The sequence below is a fragment of the Neopelma chrysocephalum genome, unplaced genomic scaffold (genome assembly GCF_003984885.1).
Source record: "Neopelma chrysocephalum unplaced genomic scaffold, ASM398488v2 Primary Assembly neopelma1_65b, whole genome shotgun sequence".
NCBI lineage: Eukaryota > Metazoa > Chordata > Aves > Passeriformes > Pipridae > Neopelma > Neopelma chrysocephalum.
Genome location: NW_020897723.1, coordinates 2419070 through 2443338, shown reverse-complemented (window position 1 = coordinate 2443338; position 24269 = coordinate 2419070). Strand labels below are relative to the sequence as shown.

The 24269-nt window shown below is 39.3% G+C and overlaps 1 protein-coding gene across 13 annotated transcripts in view; it reads left to right on the top strand.

The window, feature by feature from the left end:
• Positions 1–24269, top strand: part of RBFOX1 (RNA binding fox-1 homolog 1) — a 1129454-nt gene that overhangs the window by 258698 nt on the left and 846487 nt on the right. For all 13 annotated transcript variants that reach the window (XM_027684195.1, XM_027684196.1, XM_027684193.1 and 10 more), the window contains exon 3: positions 2306–2338. In XM_027684195.1, the coding sequence (XP_027539996.1) occupies positions 2306–2338 (33 nt within the window). The remainder of the gene's footprint in view (positions 1–2305; positions 2339–24269) is intronic.

Sequence of the window (24269 nt, the reverse complement as noted above, 5' to 3'; positions counted from 1 at the left end):
CTTGGGCTGCTCAGGTCTTTCTCTAGGATAACTGAAGTATTTCACCAGGATAACTCCTCTGTGACTGCCTGGTACCCTGCCCTGCTGGTATCTGCACTGCTCAACTTAATGCTTCTCTTAGCAGTGTCCCTGTATTGAGTTATTTGTCATTTCATTTGATAATTTTTCATCAGTATGCTTGGCATAAGAATGTGCTAATGAAATTTGATAAAAATGTAAAGCTGGGAGGAATTGCTAACGTAGAAGAGCTGGGTATGTTATCCAGGAAGAGATGGATGGTCTAGCAGATGGAAATAAAAGTGAATTAATGTTAGTAATACCAAGTAAAAGGTCATGCTTCTAGGAACTGACTGGAATTCAGCTGCTGAACAAGGATTTATCAGACAATAACTTGAGAAGAAAGATAAGGGCATAAAATGTCCAGTGGTCCAGCTGTCCAGTGGATGATTGTAAAGCAACAGGAAAGTACAGCTGTGTAAAAGAGAAATACAGCCTTTGGACATGTAAGGTGAATTATTAAAATAGAAGAGTAATTTCTTTGCAAGGCATTAGTGAGTCCTGGGCTGGAATAGTCACATTGTTCAGCTCTATTCACATTACTTGCACAGCTGATAGAGAGAGACAGGCACCTCTGACAGATGGTTTAGAGCAGGATTTATGGCAGCTTCAGGAAACTCCACTCCAAATTCTGGAGGTTTAAGTTAAGCTAGGTTTGGGTACATCCTCTACAATACATGCTTTTAGTCATTTGCCTCTGGGAATAATTAAATTATTGTAAGTAGGGTGTAACTCTACTGAGTTTATTAGTAGAAGGACTTTCTTGTGAGGGGACACTTCCAGAATGACCTAATGAAATGTTGGCAGGGAATGGATGTGATGAGGTTACATAAGGTTCGTGTTAGGAAGGAAAAATAACTTCTAACACTAAATAATGTCAATGAAGAGGAATAACAAAAAAAAAGGTGATAGGTTGTTTGTAAATAAATCGAATTTAAATAAGTTACCTTCTGCTTGTGTGAGAGAAATTCTTGAACAGCTTCAAAAATCCCATTAGTGGCATGTTTCAAATGGAGCTGAACCTGGGTTTGAATCAGGTTAAATTAAATAACTATTTGTGATTGCAGGTACCCTATTGTGATGTGACAGGAGTTCATTTCCATTCCTAAATTCCTTTGAAGCGATTTTTTGATGAATCCACAGATGCCTTTCATCGAACAGCAGCTCTGCACACAAATTGTCTCCTTTGCTGAGCTCTGTTCAATAATCACTGGGCTCTCCTTCCCCTTCCCTCAGACAGTCACGGCTGGTCACTCCCTCTCCTGCTCCTGAGAGCTGGGGAGAATTGGTGATGTCCCTTAAAAGTGATGATTAACACCAACATAAAGAAAGATCTATTCTCCTGCAGACAGAATTATAGCTGGCTGTCAGTCTGGAATTTGTGAGGAGACTATTAAGGGGTTTTCAACCCTCTAAAGTTGTGACAATATTGTGATATAAAGTTCTAAAAAAGATTTTTGTTTTACCAACACTGTTTAACAGCCCGTTCTTAGCCTAATGACAGCTTCATGTGTGTTGTTTGACCTAGAATATGAAAGTGTATCTGTGTCTTTTTAAAGTGTTTTAAGTTATTTTAATATAAATGACAATTTTCTGTAACACCTGAAGTAAATCTTGTGCGAGTTTGTGATAGCAGCAGAATTTGCAACTCTCTAGATTTAGACACCAACCATAACTGAGCTCAGGGTAACCCTGGATTGGCAGAGAGAACTCATTGTTTGTGCCCAGGGTTGCTGTAAGTCAGACCTGGAGCCCCCAAAGCTCCTGTGCAGCCAAAACCTGGACAGCTGTGCCCAACAGAACCTGGCAAACCTTTCTTTGTCACATTTTAGATGGAATGTGGTCTGTAAACTCTTTTACTTCCATCACCATGGAACTGAATCAGCTTGCTTTCAAAGTCTATCCCGGGAATTGTGTTGGAATAGCTTATTGTTGCATTACTCATCATCTCTGTTCAGAAATAAATTAAAAAATAGTAAAAATAGGAACATGCTTTTCCAGTTCTGTTTTGGGACGTTGCTGAATTTTTTCCCAATATTCCTGAATATTGCCATAGTCTTGATTTATACCTGGCTTTGCTTCTGATGGACAGGAGAGGTGAACAGTCTCCTCAGTGTGAAAGACAGTTCTCTTCAGTTCTATTCCCTCAAGCCACAACAACCAATTGATGTCAGTTACCTCAAAAGCCAATTAATCCCACTCCTGTTTTGTTGAATCAATACTAATACATTTTCCCTGTAATTTTCAGGTTTTGACAACGCTGGATGCCAGCAAAGCTGAGGTAGGAAATCCTGTCTTATCCTGGTGGAATGTTAAATAGCTGCCTGCAGGTTTGAGAGAGGGGCCAAGCTTGCTCACAGTTTTGGGGGTGAAAATCGAAGTTACTTCAGTTTGGCTTTTGTGCTGCTCCCAGTGTTTAATGAGGCAATCTTTGGAATTCTGGTCATGTTACAACAACTTTTAAGGTGATAAAGTCCTTCTAGGAAAGTTTTGTAGCTGTGCAGGTCTTTCTGAAGATTTCCATGGCATTGAAACTGTGTAGATCAGGGATTTGTTCAGCATGTGCTCTAATTTCCCACCCACAGAAGGTGGTTTTCTGAACTTTGCTCCACGCCCTTCCATATTTCTGCAAAGCTGGTATTGTTTCTGCTCCAGAGTTGGCTCTGGGGGTTGGCCTGTGTTCTGTCCAACTCCATGTCTGGCTTGCCTCACTTTTCTGCTACCATGTGCCATGAGTTGCTGGAATAGCCTGGGATGTCAAACAGAAGTTTTATTTTGGGACAGAATGCTACCAGGGAGTTCTTGTTAAATGCTGGAGTGGCATTAGTGGTATTTTATGTTGCCTGCCTTGGATGCTTGACATTGCTGTAGTTTACCTTGATTATTTTGGACTCTCATTTATTTTGTCAGCTTTTCTATTGATGTAGGAGTAGTTTATGTGGTTTGAATGGTCTAATGGTCTCCTTAGAGGTGAAAATATTATTACTGGAGTATCTTTTGAATAACTGATTGCTAAAGCAAAAGTGTCAGTCCTTTGTGACCACTAACTGTTAGACTGCATTTGTCTCTTCTGAATGTTGCTGTTGAACAAGTCACTGCACTTTTAATAAGTGACAGATATTTTTATTCGTTGCACAGGCCCTGACTCATTTAAATGTAATGTCAGTTGGAAGCTCAGAGTGTTCCTATATGAAACAGTTCTTGGACTCACAGTAGGGAATTTGTGATGTACTCCAAAGCTAATGTTTAACTGTGACAAAATGTCTAGGTGACTCTAACTGCTGGAGTCAGATAAATTTTTAATACGAACCTTTGGTAAATTAAATTGCATTATTAAAGAGAATAGATAAACTGTGCTAGTTACTTCAAAGAACAAGGACACAAGTTCACTTGCATACTGCAAAAGCATGAGATTATTCATTTTTATTTAGATTAAGACTGTAATATTAGTGTTCAATTTAGTTGGTCTGATTCAATTGCATACTTGGCTTGTCTCAGGGAGTTTGGGGAGTAGGATTTGTGTCTGTTTTTTCCCTGTTGCACTGTTTAAACACTTGGAGCTCTGATATCAGCAGAGCCCACTAATAAACAGTTGCTTTGAGTTTCTTGTTTTGTAATGGGATTTTTGGGGGCTGAGATTTGTCATTGTAGAGGTACTACTACTCATTCTGCTCCCTTATATAAAGTCAGTTTCCTTATTTATTTGTGAGATGTTCTCATGTACTTTTTTATCCTGTGTGTATAAAATTCTGGGAATATTACAGGTTTCTGAGTCAGTCAGTTGAGTTGCTTTGTTTTTTGGTACTTTAATCATTTGAAAACCTTGAGTCAACACATTTGGTTGTTCTTTAAAAGAGCTCATCCACTGATGCTTGTGCTCCAGCCCGTGGACTTTGTAGGTGCAGATCTGTCTGTAAGAGGCTATTCCTTGCCAAAGGAATGCCAAAGTTCCCAGTACAGGGAAAATCCTAATTGAAGGTAAAGGATAATTAAGTGCTTTCCCAAATCCCAATATTGTTTGGAAATACTCTGACTGAACTGAGTGGAATAACTCACAAGAATAGCAACTAAAAAAATAATAGGCATGCAGAACTGGCTGGTGATTGTTTTAATGAAGGACAATTCTCAGCTTGAGGGAAATGACTCCTTTGGAATGGCAAACTTCCCAAGATTTATTCCTGAGTCCTACACAGAACACTGTATATTAGGGATAACAGTACAGTTCTGGTGTATTTTTGAGGCCAACACACCTTAAATAACCGTGTGGATGACAAGACATACAAAACATTTCCTCAGGTTTGAGAAAAGTGGCTTTGTGTTTTGCCTGATTTTATTTTATTTTTATTTTGGGTCTTCGTGAACAGTTCTGAGAAAGATAAACCCCCAAATCCCCTTTTTCTGACTTACCTTTGCATCATGTCTTATCTCATTAGAGCTCCTGTGTTGTTTGCTGCTGTAGTGTTTGTGTCACAAGATCTCTAGTCTGCTTTTGAACAAAAAAGTGCTTGTGTTTGCTTTCTAAAATCCTTTATTAGAACTGCTGCTTGGTTGTTCTTGAACTGTTGATCCGAGTAGTCTTGAAATTTGTTTATTCCTTTTTTATGTTCTTAGGTGACATAGCTGTGTTCCCTTACTGAATTTTGTATGAAGTCTGGGTGAAAATTAACATGTTTGTGTTACTATGGAGTGATTTAGGAAGATACAAACCAGTCAGGGTTTTTTTTTCCAAATGCTGGTTGCCACATACCAGGTGTAGAGAAACAAGTTCATCTAGAGGAAGCTGACAAGTGATCCCAAGACCTTCCTTCCATCTTTTAACACAAAGGGGCAACAAATGGTGACAGAGTCAAAGCTGTAGGCAGCAAAGCCTTCCAAAAATAATTGCCAAATCTGCCTTCACTGTGTCTTGAAGTGTCATAGTCTTGTAAATATGCAAGTTAGAGGCATCTTAAAAAGGGAAAAACTTGTGCATAGGTAGTCAAATATGAAGATTTTAATCACAAGTTACCCCAATTTCTTGTCAAAAATGTAGCAGATCCTGAAAATGTCATTACAAAATGGGCCTGAGAACAGTCTCTAATAGAGTTATACACAATACCATAAATTTTTCATGTAACTCCCTGGAACAACATGGTTTGAAGAATGACTTTTTTTCAGTTCTGCTTTGTCTAATACAGGTATATGGCATGCAGTCCTTTTAATGCTGTTTGTATTTACATTTTTCCCCATCAAAAGATGCCTCACTAAACTATGTCATTTTCTAGAGTGTTCTTCTTTCTAATTAGCTGTTAGTATAAATAATCTTTATGTTGGGGAAAGCATCATTTCTTTCCTCTTTCTGAAACAATTGATGTTACTGAAATAGAGCACAGAAAGCTGCTTGTGATTCAAGTTTTTCTCTGCAATATTTGAATAAATGACACAGTGAAGTTCAAGGCCTTCTTGTGAGAAGTGAGAGGTCATGCCTGATTGAAATACAAGTTCAGTATAACTGTGTGTTAGCTCTCTGCCTGCTTTTATGTGAGGGATGTCAAGGCAGCCTATTTTTTACTCTCATAAGAAAAGGCTGCCTATATGTCTCAATAAAACCGGGAATCAAAATCAGCTCAAAGCCAAGGAGGGCATTAAATCAGAGTTTACAGAAAACCTCAGAATGGTGAGCAGACTGTGGCTCTAATGATAGCAACAGTGTGACTGATTTATGCTGTGATCCATGAGGTCCTTGATTATCAGGAAATGTCATTTTTAAGTCCCTCTCTTCCCTCCCATGGCAGGAATAGGTCAGGCCTGGGGAGCAGCGTGGCTCGGAAAAGGCCAACCCGTGTTTTCCCTTCAGCCGCCCTTCGCTGCTCCATGGGGGTGTTGGGGTGGAGAGAGGAGAAAAATCCTCTGGCAGGACAGAGACAGACAATTCTCATCGATTTTTTTTTGCTTGTAAAATGTTTATGAAAAATCCTGTGTGCTCGTGGTGCTGCGGGATCCGTTTGGGGGAGCGACGTGAGCGATGCCTGCGCGAGGTGCCTCGGGCAGACCCGGTGTGCCAACCGTGCAGGGGGGTTGTGGGGCTGATGTTAGTGTGGGTTTGGGTCTCACACCAATGCCTGCATCCCCAGCTGGGCTCCCAGCCTTGCAGCTCGTGGGCAGGCACGTGTCACACACCATTTCCCAGCTCTGAGCCACTTGTTTGGGTAAAAACATAAAACACTTGCTGGCTCAAGCGAAATGAAGAAAATCTTGTGGCAGAGCTGGGCAGTTCACTGCCAGCAGGAGCTCACTGCTTGTGTTTCCTGTATTTAATGACAAAATGAACTAATTCATTTTTTGAAAAGGATTGTGTTTAAACAGATAGCAGAACTTGGTCAGAAAATGTGCCTCTACCAATATTGTTCTACTGTTACTGGTTGGGTAGTTTGCAGCGTGCTCTCTTCCTGGTAGAATCATAATTCTCTCTGCTGCTCTATGAGTAATTTTTAAATCCTGTTGGCTGTCTGATTGATTTCTACAGGAAAACTATGATATCAATGGAACTTTTAGTTAGGGAAACATGAATGCTTGGTTGGATGTTGTCAGGGTAAATTGCAGGTGTTGTATTAAAAATCCATGGTAGATAAAAACATGTCATTCAGTCCTCCCAAACTCTCTGTCCTACTTTATTCTCCTAAGCACACTTAACATGCAAGGACCTTGTGTGCCATCACTCCAGGGGACGTGTGTGCTCAGGACAGGAGACATTTCCATTTCTATTTTCAGGCTGTTTTCAGGAACGACTGAATGAATTCCAGCCTCTCCCTTTCCTGGTGCATCAATACTTTGCATTAGCCACAGCATTTCACTGAACCTTGTTAGTCCTATCCAGCTGTATGTTCCCTCTTCCCTAAAACTGGGATGAGGTAGCAGTGATCAATCATGATGACTAATAAAGAAGTTTACATCAGTAATTTTTTTAATGTTCATATCTTTAATTTATTTAGAGCAAGAAAATATTTGCATTTTAACCCCCCCCATTTCTATGCAAATATAGCATAAAGCTTTACTCATAGTCATAATTACGATTATTTTTAGTTTTAATGTCTCTGTAGTTTGTAGTAGGACTTTAGAATTTATCAAGAAGATAATTATTTTGGTAAGATCATAATTTTTTTTTGATCTGCTGAAATCCCTTCAAATTTGGCTGAGTCATAAGCTGTCACAAATTTGTATAAATAGGTATCACTATTTTAAAAAAATTGCAACACATTGATAGTTCTTTATTATTAAGAATATTTATAACTGTAAAATCAAGAATTATATGTTAAAATTATTTTTACTTGTAGAGTTTTTTTAACTGAACAGTTATGACAGTTGTTATTTTGATGTTGTCTCTTTGGTAATTTCCATTAAAAAGTATTTTACAATCACATAAGCTGAGCAAGGGTCTGAACTACCACTGAAAGGTGTCTCAGGGTAATTCAATGTCACACATAAATCCTGCTGAGCACCCCCCTGTGCCTTCAGATACCCAATAAACTCTTGATTGGCAGCGATGGGAACTCCCAGCTGTAGCAATTATCTTGACAAGTTAATATGGAACATTCCAAATGTGGCAGAACAGGAATTCCTGGCAGTGTGTGCCTGGGAGGTGACCCTTGGACGTGACTGGGGTGCATCCCCCTTTGAACACATAAAATCCCTGCCTCCCTCAGGATTTGATAGATCCCCCTCCAACTTTTACTACCAAGGGCAGGATCCTGAATACCTTTTATAGTTTTGAGGTTTAACCACCTCAGTTACATATATATGTATAAAAAGGGTACAAAATGGATGGGAAAGAATTATAAGACGTTGTCATCCATATTTTACTTGGGTATGAATTTCTAGGACTGTGCTCCCTCAATCTGAAATCCTCTGCAGTCATTTTAAGCTGTGCAGTGTGAGAGACATTCTTGCTGTAGCTGCTACTGTAAAACCTAATTTGCTGCATAAAATATGAGAGCTATAGTGAAATATGAGCCTGGAGAGCAACTCTTTTGATCTTGAGTAGTCAAAAGGTTGGCATGTATAATGGTATGAAAATAAATGATGTCAAAACTGTAGGATATAATTTATGGTTTGGGGACTACTTTATTCATGGAAGCAGAAGCTTCAACCACTGAAAAGCAAGTAGTTCAACAAAAGATAATGAATGGAAATTACAAACTTTAATAAACCCCCAAATATATTGAATCCTGCAATACATCAGTTTAGACACAACCAGTTGACTAATTTACTGATTATATATTATTAAATAGAGCACTTAGAAACTATATGATTGGAACTTTAGCCTTCATTTTGCATTTCTTTAAATAAGTACTTGGCATTAACTGTCATGTAGTTTGGCAAGGACTTGGACACATAAATTATCTTTACTCAGTTCTAGTGACAAAAGCTTGGGTATTGTAGGCTCTTAAAAATGTGCTTTTTCAGCTGTCCCAGCACAGTCTGAAGGGTGCCCAGATGTGTCATGGTGTTTCTAGGAGAGGGATTGCAAAACAAGGTCATAATATTTGTTGACAAAAATCTTTATGGTTACTATGCCATGAAGATTCTTCTGTGGCTCTGATAGCTGAGACTCTGTTGCCTACGCAGGTTTTAGACTTGGATTTATTTTTTTTTAATGTGTGTGTAAAAAATGGTGCATGGACTAATTGATTTACCTCAATTTGCTTCATTTGAAGTTGCACAATCTTCCCTAATAAAGTCTCTTTGTTTGGAAACAGTCTTTTAACTGGGGTGGGGATTTTGGGGTTTTAGTTGGTTGGTTGTGGTTGGTTTTGGTTGGTTTTTTTTTGAGCCTCTATCTTTCTTTTGAGGTCTGTTTGTGAAGTTGTCGTTGGCTCCTCTTTTCTCCCTTTCCCACTCAAATGCTGCTCAGTGCCTTTGGTCAGGACTCCAAAGCTGTTTAAGGGACAGAGTGGGACCTAAGCCTGGTGTTTTGAGGCTGGATGTCCCTGCACTGTGCAGAGTGAGCTCTTAGAGGGGAGCTGTTTGTACCCAGATCTCCACAACTGCTGAGGTGGCTCTTTGGATTAATATAGACCACAGTCTGAAATGGAAATTTTCCCTCAAGGATCTAGAGATTGCATCACCTTCAGGAACCTCCTCCCCAGATCTGGTGGGACAGGATTCCTAAAAGACTTCTGAAAATAATTAGATTTAATAATGACAACTGTGCCCCCATCCTGCCTGCCTTTTCTGTTTGTGTACATACACACACACACGTATTTTTATGAATATGGGTCCCCAGAATATATTTCAGTAAAAAGTGCATCATTAATTTGATGGCAACAGAAGTGAACATAAGCTCGTCTCACTGAAGGGTTGTGTTGACCTGAAAGAGCACTTTGTTTATTGATTGTTTCTTGCTTTTACTTCTTTGCCTTGCTGAATGATGTAAGCTTTCACTGCCCATGGGAGAATCTGAACATGTTTTGATGGAGGTTTTAGAGGGGCTGTATTAATCACACTTTTCTCACTCAGTCCTTTTGTTGGGAATTTCAAGAGTATCACACTGTCAGAGCTGTGGATGTGCCATATTGATCTTGGTGATTAAATCAGCCAAAGGAAACTTGATTTCCAAGGGAAAACTTAATATTCTCAAAGCCCAAATGTCCCCTAAATATTTATAGGCTGCGAAAGTTGATCAAATACCTTTGTTCTCTGATTATTACAGTGAACAGTGACACTTAGTTCAGATTCTCATTATATTGATGTGATGTAGTAATATATAAATTCCTGTGTATATGTTTTCAATCATTTGAATACGCAGAGGTAACTTTTTTTTCTCTATCTTGGCCAGGCAAGAAGATAAATAGGTGAAAATGTGTATGTGTTTGAGCGATAAAGTTGGTTTAATGATTCTTGGGGAAAAATTTCCTGTGGTACATACAGTGGTGACTTGATTGAACAGGACAGAATCATGCAGTTCAATTAATGTGCAAATATGTGTTCACTGAACTTTCATTCCATTTATCACATGGACATGGAAATAGGGTCATTTTTTATCTCTGTATTATGTATATGACATCTTAGTTTGCTTCTTGCATGTTGCTATGGGAAAAATAGCAATGTGGCACACCACAGGCAAAAAGAATTGGAGATAAATTCCTCAGCTGTCACAAACATATTTAAGTAGATCTTTGTTTGAAGATAAATCTCTTCCTTCTGCAAGGATTAACATTCAGAAGGCCTTTGCATGCTTTACTCTTCCCATTAAAATTGTATGCATCCCTTGGCCATATGCTGGGAAAAATCCTGGGCAACAATTGTCATGTTTATGAAGTACATCGTTAACAATACAAGTGTAGCCACAGAAAAACATCAAAAGGAAGTTTTAGTTGAACAGACATTAGTATTCACCATTGGCTATTTAAAATTAGAAGCCACCCATTTCAAAGTAACTTTTTTTCCTTATTCTTACAAAGTTTTTCTTCCATCCTCGGGCTTAGTGAAGTTTGTTTGGGGACTGTTCTCTTTCTTTTGACTAATGATTCTAAACCAGGTTAGCAAGGGTACAGTTGGTTATTCAATTTGCACACTGAAAATCTACACTGGGTAGATTTATTGGAAAGCAGAGTGAATAAACTTACTTTTATTTTATTTCTCTAATTGGGGGAAAAGGTTTTCTTTGTCTTGGTATTGAACAAAAATAATTCATAACAGCAAGAGAAAAAGATGAAATTTTGTAAGTACAATGTAAAAGAATGTGATAAAAATTCCTTTCTTAGGTACCTGTGAGAATAAAGAAATGTGGGTAACATTTTCCTTGTTCTATTCCATTGATAGTCTGAAGAAAAGACCTTTTGGCTGACATGGGCAGCTGTATAAATTAAAGCATAGCTGAATTCCACAGGGAATTGTAATATTTGCAGGCAAAGCTTATAACCTTTAAACAAACCACAGGCCAAGTTCTCTGCCATGTAAATTGGCAGAGCTTCATAAACTTTAATGGCACTGGGCATTAATGGAGCTGTGCCAGTTCTTATGAGCAGGGAACGTGCTCTCAATTCAGGTAGGAGGTGGCAGAACTAAGGAATAGAAAGATGAGTTTAAGTTGTTAATAATCAGTCCCCCACACTTTGCTGTTAAACAGTAAAAGGGTCTCACAGGCTTGGAGACTCCAGTGTCTGGTAAAAAAAGGTATTTTTTGGCAGGTAGTTAGTTCAAGAGCTTAATTAATATTACAGAATGAATCCCTGCAATGTGGCCCTCTCTGGTTTGGGTGTTTTCCTGTCAGCTTGTTTTCCACCTTAAAAGCACCCAGCAAGAGCTTTTAGTCTGCAGCAGAGCTCAGCACCAACCCATGGGCTGTGGGGAGCTTGGGCTGACACCACTTGAGTATTAAATGGGATCAATTTGCTCATTTACTGTCTGTGAGCTGGGTTAATGCAGCAGTGATGCCATAGGTGCAGACACAGATATCCTCAGTGTTCTCCTGCTCGTTGTAAGGGTAAAAGATACAGATTACCAACATTTGAAGTCAGTCAGTACTTGCTGATATGCAAAGAAATGACCCTGTCCCATCAGTGAAAGAAAAAGCCCTGTTTTACAAAATAACTGGTCTAGTAGCACTAAAGTGACCGCATAAGACATTAAAAACTGTATCATGGAAAAATGCAGAAAAGAGTGAACTTTTTGTTAATTAAGGCTTGTACCGCTGCTTAATATTGTGCAGAAAATGGGCAAAAGAGAGATTCTGGCAGAAGTTTATGAATGAAATGTCAGTGGTTTGGAGTAAACCAACCATAAACCCCAGTGCAGCACAAGTGGAATGTAGTTTTCCATCAGTACAAACACATTGATTCAGCAGTTAAAGAGCATCACAGTTTTATGGGGAATAATGGGTTGGTAAAAAAATAGATTAGGTGTCTATAGTAAAAAAAATTATGTACCTGTTCACAGGTAAAACAATTGTGAGCCAGACAGCATTTTAATTTGGGGATTCTTTTCTTAGCTAGGAGGTTTTGGAGAGGTGCTGCTGCCCATTCACATTGCATAGTTTTTAAAAAAGCTTTACTTAGTGGCAACTGTAAAGGTGAATAGCCAGAGTTATGAGGGGGTGTTTGGGGCAGTGTGTGTTTGTTTTTTTTTCTTTTGAGTGAAGTTTTAAAATAGTTTACTTTCCCATTCCTGTTTGGAAAACCACCATGTTTCCTACCCTTCTGTAAAAACCCAGTGTTTGAAGTGGTTTAAAACTAGAGTGGCTATTTGGAGAAATGTTCACATTCACAGAGGCAAGGAAAGAAAGAAGTTGTTCTCTGGCTCCTGCTTTTCATAAGGTAAGACAGTGGGAAGGTGAACAGTAGGGCCTGTGCTGGTGTTTTATCTGGTGGTTTATCTGCTTTGGGGAGATAAGAGATAGAAACTCTTGCCCAGCCTGGCAGAGGTGAAGAAAAGAGATAAATAGACTTGGAAAAGAGACTGTCCCATTGTGAAGGAAAGTTGGGAAGCTGAGCAAGTAGTGGATGAGGTGGACCCTTTCTCCTCCTCAGGAATGGCAACTTTGAAGAAGGATCAACAAGGCATGGCAAAAATATTTCCTTTTCTTGAGTTTTCTCTGAGGTCAAACTAAAATATTTCTGTTTGCTTTGGGAAGATCCACATCTTTCACCTTACAAAAGGGGGAATGGCAGAGGCAGCCCAGGGTGTGCATTAACTTGTTGAGGCATTTTCCCCCCAGAGTTCCACATTTCTTTGCCATTGAAACACGAGTCCAATTTCTGGTCTGGTAAAGAGTTTCTAATTACTTGTAGAATGTAAGTGGTTTATTCACATTATGCTGAATTATTCATGTATGATGAATTGTTTGCTGAATGGCTAAAGTGTTCTCCCGACCAAAGGATAGTATCTGTTTGATTGGGAGTTTATGATTTTGAGACTAGGCTAAAGTCTTCAGAATCTTTTTAAAGGTTTTTCATAACAGAACAGAGTAAATCCCAGCAGTTGGTTTGAAAATTGCTCTTCCTTACTGTATCTCATTTTCTTCCTCTTTGGTGCTGTTTGTCCCCAAAGGACATGGGGAATGTTGTGTGTAGGGCTTGAAGAAATTCGCAGTAGATTCCAAACCACCTGGAGAAGCTCAGAGAGTTCAATCTTTTAAATTCAATCACTTTTTTATGCAGACTTGACATTCTTAGACTTCAAACATAACAAGAGAATTTCTTTCCTGCTCTGGATTCAGTGAATGTTTTTTTGCTGTAAGTCCTCTGGGGAGGCAAAGCAGTTCCCAGCTGAACAGCCCTTCACATTCAGCATGACTTCTGAAAACATGACATTGAAAACAGCACCATGTTGGAGCTCTAGATGATTTATTCTGACAAATAACACAAGGGCACCTACAGATAAACATAGATGATTACACGTTGGGAAAGCCACCGATTGTCAAGAGACCAGAAGAATGTTCTGGGAGGAAATACCTGTGATGCTTAATGAATTTTGAAGCCTTGCTACAAAACCTGTGTTAGGAAAAAGCGTCCTAAACCAACACCAAGAATGTTCCTAAGTTATAAAGTCACTGTTCTAGGAACTGGGTTATGTTCATTAGTTTGGTTTGTCTTGCATTGACTTAACCCAAGGAGCCAATTGAACACTGATGGTACTTTTCAGTAGCAGATTAAGGCCTAGACTTACACAAACAGAAAGCTAAGCCAAGCAGGCAGACCAATTTAATCCTGTTAAACTTTTAATAAGTACTTTATTCATTGTCAGATGGATGATATATTCAATTATGATTCTCTACTGCTCAGGACAGTGTTTTAGGAGACATGATATAGAAAACTTAAGAAGACTTAGTGGCAGCGACAAGTGCTCCTGGATGTGGCTGTAACTATCAGAAATTCTGATTTATGGCTCTTTACTTAATACTTTAATTGCTAAATTAAAGGAGTCATAGAGAGTAGTCAAATGTGTCTTTTCTAATAACTGTAAGTGCATTATCCTAGAGAGAATGTGAAAGTTTAGAGACTGTATGAGCCATTAATTCAGCTTCTTCACTCACATGTGATGTGGTACCTAATTCCTTATCACCCATCACCAGTCTCACTGGGATACTCTGCTATAAATAGTGGGTGGCTTCACAGCAGTTTCTAGATTGCAAAACTGCATCTGAAATCTCTCTGGTCTCTTGGTCTCTATACTGAGCAGGACTGATGATATAAAAAAATTGAAATATTTGGTTTATGTCACCAAACCCTTTAAAAACAAAAAAAAAAGGGGAAAAAAATCCCTTTTTTTCTTTTATAAAATGTTGTAAACCGAAGACATATAATTTCATTTTGATTAAAAGTAATTACAAGTAACCTTAATTAGCTCCTGATCCCGTGAGTTTAGAGGAATGCTCTATTTAAAATGAACTACAGTGAAAAATTAACACTTCCATAATGAACAAGAATCTTTTTTCCTTCATGCTTTCCTCATGTTAAAAGGTAAAGATCTCTGAACCAATAAATGAAATATAAAATGCCTGGAAGAACACTGAAACCACTAGGAAACCTTATTGTCATCGTTCCCATAACTGATCTTAAACATGGCATTTTCATGGGTAGGTAACCATTTACTTCCTACATGAGTTGCTGTGATAAGAATTTATTACAGGACCTCAGGGAAATGTTGTTACATCTATTAAAAAAAAGTTACCATTAATTTTGTGGAATTAGAACATCGATTTAATTTGGCCTCCTTTAATTGATGTGAGGTAGCTGGGGAACGGATGTCCTCACTTTGTAAATGCACTTAATCACTTCTTGCTACAAACCCTTGAACGTAATTTTTCCAATCAGAGCTGACAGTTGTAGGGTTAAAGCTCAACACTAATAAATTCACAGGGACTAGATACTGTACTACCTGCTATCCTTCTTCAAGATACTCACAGCGCAAAGCAAGGCTGGATAATTTTAATTAGATAATCCCACTAAGTGTCCTTTTTGTAAATAAATTTTATTTGCTCGTGTTAGCGCGGTAATTCGATTTGCTGGGGTTTTTCTTCCCGGGAAAAAACACTCCCGTGCTCATCCAGCTGTGTTAACACTGCAGAATAGTTATACACATGGTCAGAGGGCCTGGAATTCCGTGGCATTTTGGTTGCCATTCCTGAAGGCAGAGAGGCTTTGGCAGCACGGGGACAAAGGCACTGCCAGGTTAAAAGTCGGGCAGTTCATAAAAGCAAATGTCAGCACCCTTGGGTTAACGATGGGACTGGAAGGGAGTGATATGGAAATAATGACTTTAAAAATTAGCCTGCTCATTCTTTGACATTTCAGGCTTTGTTTGGAGAGTAAAACTAGGTTTGTGTGTGAGGTGTTCTAATGACTTATCCCCGATGATTTATCATCGCTGCAAGCAGAGTTTTCCCCGGAGATCGTGGCCCAAGTAAGGATGAGATGTTCATCAGAGGAAGAAATAAGAACTCCAGAAGTCCTTTTACTCTAGATGCTCTAGAATACCACTTGGCATTGAAGCGATCTGCCCTCTCATTATTAGCCTTGTTTATGATTTCCTTGGCAACTAGCAGGAGAAGTGGGATGGAAGAGCAAAAGAAATCCTTTTGTCTTGGAAAATCTCCTCAAGTAGTCAAAAATCAGATTTTATTTTTTTCCCCACTAGTGGAAGTCTACTAAAACAAATCCCTGCGGCAGCTTTTCAGGCTATTATTAGGTTACCCAATCTTTAGAAATATAGAAATATAGTACTAGAGAAGAAAGGTCCTGTTGTCCATCCTGGCCCCCACGTGCCACTGAGCCTCTTCTGCTTCAGCTCCATTGCTCAAGCACAATTGTAGGGCTTTTGTGCTTGACTGTCTGTGGGATTTACTCACACTCTGGGAGAAATGGTGATCTCTCCAGTGACTGTGACTTTCTGTGTGTATTTTAGTCTGCTTTCTAGATGTTATAAATTGGGATATATCTGGTCCATGACTCTTACAGACATCAAAACCTCATCAAAATGCTCAATTCTTCCCTTAGTTCTCACAAAAAAAAAAAAAATCAGGTGGGCAGATTAAATTTGTGAAAAGCAAACCCACATTTAATTATTCCAAATTCGATGAATGATTAACTAAGCAGACCTTGAAGCTGAGGCCTTTCAAAGAGGTAACAACAGGAACTGACCATGTACATGGAACTGTTCTATGGGTTTCCTCTTTTTCTTTTAGGCTTTAGAAACTCTACTTGTATTTACAGGCAAAATTAGTTTGGATTTGCAGTTCAATAACTTGAAGCCCACTGTGTAAATATACAGCAGAGAGAGAATTTTAGTTGCACATTTCTTTTAGAACTGTTTGTTTTCTTGCTCAAATGATAATTTTTCATGAAAATGTTTTAAAATTTGTATTCTCCTGCCTTAAAAAAGGAAAACAAGTTGTTTCAGTTTTTTAAATGAGAATGAGCAGCCTTATTCTCTGAGTGATCATAACACTTCTCAGGTAAATGCATTACCAGGCACTTCTTAATTATGAATGTAAAATGCTCAATAGATCAAAGCAATGTGAACACTGTTTTGGCTTACTGTGTAATTAGGGAGTGTTTTATCTTTACACCGTTCAAATTTTGATTCAAATTTTTGAACACATTGACCACTGTCAAATTTATCTCTCTTCTTTTGCCAATTTGCTTTTCACAAGTAACTTTGAATGTTATCACTTGTCTAGGACCGCAGATAAGCTCTTCTGATGAGTGAAGGAATGAAGCAGATGATGTTTTAAATGTGTAGATATTTTCCTTTCAAAGAGAAGGATTAGGGAATGACTTTTAATCCTAATCCTGTTGATCCAGAAAAGGCAGTGTAGTGTCAATAACTGATGTGCTGAGGGCAGATATTCAACTTTCTCTGAAATGTTCCAGCACTGCAGGTCTTAGAAGCTGAGAGGTACAATGGGCCATAATTCCTTTACACTAGAAACATATTGCACTTTGCACATGGTTAAAAGCAGCACATATTTATGAGCCCTCATGTAATGGAACTTCTAATGGAAAGGAGAAGAGACTTTTCTCTTGCACGTGTCACATCATCCCAAGCCAGTACCTGTCTTGTCAGCATCTTCCCTTCCCGTGGGACACAATCTGCTGGTAAGCAGTTAACTAACTTGGCTGATTTCCAAACAAAATTCAAACCATGAGGTTCATTTCGGTTTATTTTGCATCAAGTGTATTTAAAAGAACAGTCTGTGAGGAACAGATCATCTGATGTGATCAGAGAATAACCCAGTTCCTGGGTTCTGACAGTGTTAGTACTGAACATCTATTCTTTAAGCCTTGGTGCGTCCATAAACATTTCTTTTGTGTGATTAACTACTTTTGGTCTTCATCTTAGGAAATTGTATTAACTTCCCTGTGCCAGTGAGGGAGCACTATTAATTTTAATACAGATGTGTTCTTTCTTTCAAGGACAGGGAGTTTTCAACAGTGTAAAATTAAGATCATTGTTCTGCCATTCTCACCTGAAGTAGCTGCTTTTCACCGTGTTCAGAGGCAACCAACCCTATTGTGTATTGCTTAGAGCTCTCAAAAATCACTTCTAAGTACATTCCTATGTTGATCTGATTTAACACAGGAGTGTACAGAAATACTACTGGGATATCATCACTATAAAATCTATCCTGGGGCTTTTATTTAATTGGATTTGCAAAGTCTGTATTTCTCTGGGCTGACACTTCTATTTTTATTCTAAATATTTATCTTTCGAGTGGCCGTTTCACTGATGAAATGGAGGACAGCTGGGGATCCTGTTGTTGACATTTGTACTTAACCTATGACTTCTCAAAGGAAATTCATTAGTGAATATACAGTTTCCACTAGTTAATTCTACTTCTTTTTTTTTTTTTTTTTAATAATGCAGTAAGGCCACCTCTCCTAGATCTGCAGCCAACTGTTTATTGCAGTTTTTAATGAGCTACAACACCTTTGGGGGAAGCTCATCTCGAGGGTTAGCTTCAGGCACAAGGAAATGAGGTGATTCCAAGGTTTGTAAACTGATGAGGGCAGCAAAATCCCAGTTTTAGACAAGTCAGAACTTTGCTGGTGCTCCCTGCCTTGAGTTCCCTTGTCGTGCAGTGATGGCAAAGCAGCTCTGCAGCCAGAGCCTCCTGGAGAGGTTTGGAGCACTGGGATGGGCCACTGCACATCCAGCCCTATCCCCTGCTTTTCCTGGGCTCTGTCCTTCTGCAGGGGACAAGAGGTTGCAGAGATAACAAATCCCAGGGCTTGATGGCAGATTTTGGTGTCAGTCCACACTTTCCCAGCCCCAGCTGTGCAGATTCATGTTTATCCCATGGGCAGTCACAGAGAAGGACACGGGCAGCAGGATCATGGTGTTTTCCAGAGACAGATTGCTTGTTCTAACTTTTATGGGGGAGAAAAAGTTTGATGAAGCCAATCTGCCAAAGGTGTAAAATAGATTTTCTCTTCGTTGCAGAGAAATCTGGAAGTGCTTTTTGGTTGGTTCCACAAAAAAACGATGATTATATTCATGTTATGTTCATATTCATGTTCTTCCTGCTGTGTGTTCTCGGGAAGACCAGGCAAACCCGGGAATGGGTGTGGTCTCTAAGCAGCAAATGGGTTTGTACCATCTCCTGCCCTCTCCTAGAAAGTGTAAGAGTTAATCACCCTACCCCTGGTTAACACTGTGCAGGAGCAAAGAGGAAGCAGAAAGAGCAAGAGCCCTTGGAGGTTTCCTCCATACCTGTGAGTCATGTTTGGCACCAGCTGAGTGGCAAAGCTGTGAGGAACTGCCCCTGTCCCACCCCATACCCATCAGTCAGGTGCCTGCTGCTGTCCCCAGCTCACCTGAGCCTGCTTTGAGTTAAGGAAGGTCCTTCAGGCTCTGAGGTTTAGGGAGGGAATGCAATGTTCTTATCTGCTCTCCCTTAAATCCCCCCTCCCCTTCTGTGACAGCATCAGGAGCTGTTGGGCTCCTCAGACCACGGTGCAGGACTCGGACCAGGCCCTAAAGTAACCTGCAAACACAGCTGCCATTTAGCTCTGAGAAATCTGGAGCCTGAGAATTGAATTCCCAGTTCTTAGATCCTGGCTGTCCCCACGGAGCCCCTGAAGAGTGATTTTCCTGGAGTCCTTCCCTCAGCACTCTGCAGCAGAGGGGAAGGCAGCTGGGTTCTCTGCTTTAATTAGCCAGAGGAAACAGCTCACAAAAGATGGGAAAAGAGAGCAGGAATCATCCGGCCTTCCCGTGGAAATGCTGCATGAATAATGTGGGGAGGGTAGTGGGAGCTCTGAAGAGTTAAAGTAGCCAAACAGTTTTCAGTTGGATTTCTCCCATTCTTGCAGTTTTCCCTGGTAGCAGTCAGGCAAGGGGGAGATCCAGAGCACAGTTCCATTTATTGCACTGAAAAGTGATAAGACTTGTAAATATTTCAGAGTAGTCTGTGGCAAGTTTCCTCCACTGTGACTCATAAGGATTTGGATTATTATTATTATTATGAAAGCATTTGTAAAGTTGTTGTGCTCCTTTTCATCGAGAAATGTTCACTTGCAGACCCGCACTAGGACTGTGTTGTTCACAGCTTATCTTTATTTCTCCAGGGTTTAAAGTGTTAGTCACCATATCAGGGCACTAAAACAATGCCTGGTGGTGGGGTGGCAGTGTGGAAAATGAACACCAATATTCACACCATGTATAGACTGAAAATACTGGCTTCAGGCAGCTATTGGCAGAAATAGGAATTGCTATTGCAGTCACTCAAAAAATTAATAATCAAAATTAAAGCTACACAAGTAGATTCTTAATATCTATTTCATTCACAATATAATAAGCCTTCTGGGTGACTGAGGGGGTGGACATATACATAAATAAAGAAAGGAAGAAATTTATTAATATTAAAAGAAGGAATTAATTAATATTAAAATATTACCCCTAATGTTTCCTTCAGCAAACAAACAAAGAAAAATATTTGCAATCTTCTGGGAAAACTCTAGAACTAAGTTATAATATGTGGACCATACAGTGTACCAGCATAAATGGTCCAAGATAAAGAACCCAGTGTTCTCTTTCACCTGGTATTTAAAATGTAACTTTGTTTTGGGGGATAGTTAAATAAATTCACCCTGCCGAGCTTGGTGTCAGACCTTGATACTTCAGCATTAAGTGTTTATTGGAGCCTTGAGAGAAGCAGTGTTTTCATTATGATATTCATGTTATTGTGTGCTGGCTGCATCTAAAAATTCCTTATCAAAAGTGAAAAGACCCTGCAGACAAAACAAGTTAACAGTTAATGCAATTGCTTTCCCAGTGGAACCAATTCCAGACCAGAAGAGAAGGAATTCCAGCCCGTGTCCAGCTGGCTGCATTTTCCACAGTGCTCCAAGTCAGGAGCTCATCTTCCTTGAGATTGAGGGTGTCACTGACATCCCCACAGTGGCCAGGTGAGCTTCTTACCCAGGAACTAAAGTGCTCATCAGGGGCTTGAAAACCTAAACAATCCCTATGATTGTGTTCAGCCATGTCAGATTTGCTATACCTGAACCAGAAACCAATTTCTATTCTGGAGGATGTAACCTGCTGTAAGAAATAAATCTCCACCCTTCTCCCCCCGTTCTTTCAGAAACTCTTCTAAATCAGAGACATGTTATCTAAGATAACCTGGATATTGTGAACTACAACTGTTGTAGAAGTATAACCTGGTAGGAAATTATTGATTAGCATTTTTCTGCTTTGTGATGCCGTGTGGGGAAGGAACTGGAGGCCTCTTTCCCTGTGTCACTGAGCTCAGATAACAGACAGTATTTAGACATTTCTGTTTGATATGCTTTGTACATGTTGATAAATCTACAAATGACAGGACAAGAAATTTTCCAACACCAAGATGGTAATTGTGGAAGGAAGACACTAATAAGTGAGCAAGTAAAGTATTTCTTTTATCTTCCACTTACATTGTCTGTTCCTATAGAAAAAATTAAACTCTTTATGTTCAATGATCAGTCCTTTATTCAGCAAAAGTTTCAACAATCTGTAGCTTGTTTAAAATCAATTTAAAATTCACAACAGAATTTTTGCTTCAATGTTGTCAGTTTTAAAGTTATTTTTAACTACTACAAAATACCCAGTGAAATCTTTTGGGAATAATTAAGTCCTTAAGCTTCTCTTCAGTTTCTAAACCTAGAACTGAGAGAGGAGCACCCTGTGAGCAGGAGAGGGCTGCCTGTAGAACTCTGCATCATCACCACACACTGCACTACACACAACAATGGCAAGGCAACATTACTTTCTAGAGGGGACTAAAAAGTGTGTTTTACTGAGTTGCTTATAGAGCAATGAGTTATATAATTGTTCTCCCTCACAAAATTCTTCCCTTCTGAGTTCATTGCACTAATTCAGCCCTTCAAAGCATCCCCAAATGTGTGATCCCTGTGAGGATCCCTGTGTGCCAGCCCCATCTCTGGGCTGTGCTGTGTTCAGGTTCATCTCTCTCAAATCGAACCTGTGGACACTTTGAGCTTATACAGACCTACTTTTTCAACTTCTGAATGCTTAATTATTCTACAAGTTGCTTTTATAAAAAGCATCCCATCAGAAAGAATATATGGGATAGCTTGTTCCAGTCGTACTTAATCTCAGATGTGCCTTTGATGTGCAGATCCTGGCGGATGCTCACACAAGGTCATCGCTCTCTGCCACGTCTCAGCTGCTCAGTTCAGCCAGGAATCTGTGCAGAAGAATATTCTGGTTTGAATTCCTTTACATAGCAAAGAACAAGTCCACTTTGAAATTCTATGAGCTGTCCTGTTTTAATAATAACGAAATACCTTTAGGAAGTTCACGAAATTTCTAATTGTTTCAAGATCACCTGGCAATCTCTCTTCTGCTTTGAAATTTAAATGGAGACTTGGCAAAAAAAGGAAAGTATTCACAATAATGTAGTTGTGGGTGCAGCAGGTGAATAGCTTTTCTTCCACAATAAAAAGAAAAGCCATTCTATAAAATAGCAGGACAGAGGGTTAAGTAGATATTTTAAAGAAGAGGTCATTCAGACAAACTGACAAAATGTATAAAAGTGACTCTTAGTCACATATCAGCCGGATTTGCGTAGATTACTCTGACAGAGATCAGATTCTTTCAGAATACAGCTGGTCTTGAGTTCAAAACTATCACAGCTACAACTGTCAGGATGTATCAGTGAATTCTATCCAGGAGACAAACTCATTTTTTGTTTCATAATAATGGTTATAAATTTGGGAATGACACGAGTTCTGTAATTAATGGATTTCCTTGTCTGCTGTAATAAGTAGCAGTTCTGTAAGGAGGCGGCAGAGTTATATCTGATTTTATTTATTGATTTAAATGGTCATCTGCAGCTACAGAAACAAGTGTATAGGTTTTTTCAGACCTTTTTCTTGTCAGACAAGACACTTATATTGGTAAAATATGCAGTACTTGAGCATTTTTCCCCAATTGTGAGCATTTTTCATTCCCCTTGCAAAAGCTTTTCATGGGGACACTCACATATTACAAATGGCCTTGAAAAATAAATAGTGTATCCTTTTGTTGTTAAGAGTATGTGCATCTTCTCCATCTGTCCTCCTCCTGTGTTTCTTCTGTGTTATTATTCTACAAAGTCAATTCTTCCAGAGAATCTATTTGTTTCTTTTTTTTTCCCCCTTGTAAGAAGCTTACAGGACAAAAAGCAATAGAAATTCACCTCAATATTGTTTTTGAGGAACTATTTTCCCTCACTACCTTGAACGGGCTCCTTGTACGAAAAATGAAATAGAAGGAAAACAGAAAACCATCTGCCTTTTGTCCCTCTTATTTAATGGAGCTCAGTTCTCCTGAAGAGCTCCTTGCAGTGTTTAAACCTGCTACTGATAGAGTAATTACAGAAGCTGCCTTGCCTGGTGCTCCAGGTGAAGCTGTGCAGTAGTCAGAAAGGGGAGTTTCCCCAAATTCATGTTGCCAGAAGTGGGGAAGGGCAGAGGCTTGGGAGGAGTTTGGGAGCGTGCTGGCCTGTGCACCTGCCCTTGCCTTTTAGAAGAGGGGAAAAGGGTAATGACAGTTTAAAAGAGACACTGAAGAGAAAGCAGAGGATTCTCTGTAAAGGCACAAACACACAGTAAGTGCCATTAGTCACCAGCAATATTTCATCCTTGTGGCTGTTCCTTGGGTGGGTGTTTGCAGCACATCATCTCCAGCTCCTGATGCTGTCACGTTGGGTAACGATGAGCCCCAGGGTTAATGGCTTGACACGGGGATGCCTTTTGATCCTCTGCAAGTCCTCTGCTATTCTCCTTTCACTGTTTATGTGCAGCACTGCATAAGGTCATATATTTCTTAAAAGAGCAGGCACTTGGTGTAAATACCACTGCAGCTGGAATAAAAAACACCATAATCTAATATTATATCTATAAGCCAGAGATAAAGAACAGCTAGTGTTACTGCTAGTAACATGGATGTACTAGGCATGAAAAATGCTGTGGTGTTTGCTAAATTCCCTGGGTTTAATAGTCAGAAATGTTCTGACAAAATGTTGGTGACTTTGAGAAATTGAGATGAGTCTCTGGAAGATATACCCATAAACATTTGAAAGGTTGCCATTGTTATTTTGAGGAGAAAGATCTTAGAAAATATAGGCAATAACTATTTTTGTAATGAACCATAGTTGGAAAATGTAGTGCTAAAAATATTTCTGCTGGCTGTGCTCCAAAATTCTACCAGTACCATATTCTATGAGTTTACCAGTATCTCAGTCTGCAGTCACAAGGAATTAGAATAGATAATAAAGCTGCCAAGTGTGAAAGAAACCCCCCAAAAGGGAACCCCAACAGTGTCTAAATACTGATACTGCAGAGATGATCTGGGCTCTGCTCCTTCTCATTTTGTCTTCTCGTTCACAAGGTATAAAACTGAGTAACTGATTTTGTTTCCCCTAATAAACAGAATCCTCTCATTTTTATGGAATGTAACTTTACAGTTTCTGAAGAGGTTTTGTGTCTGAAAAATTCCCTGCTATTTCGTATCCAATTGCATCCAGCTTTGGAATTAATGCCTTGTACTCACATCGCTGAGCAACTACTCTGTAGTGGAAAGTTGATTTAGGCAATTTTCCCTATAGATTTGTGCATATGTCACCTTTGGGCAAAAGATGAGCTAATAGAATTGAAATGAATGTAATTGGCAGAAGGTCAACCAGGGAGCAGTATATGTCTAGAGCTTCCAGAAAAGCCAGAGTTGTTTCATGTTGGCATATGACTTGA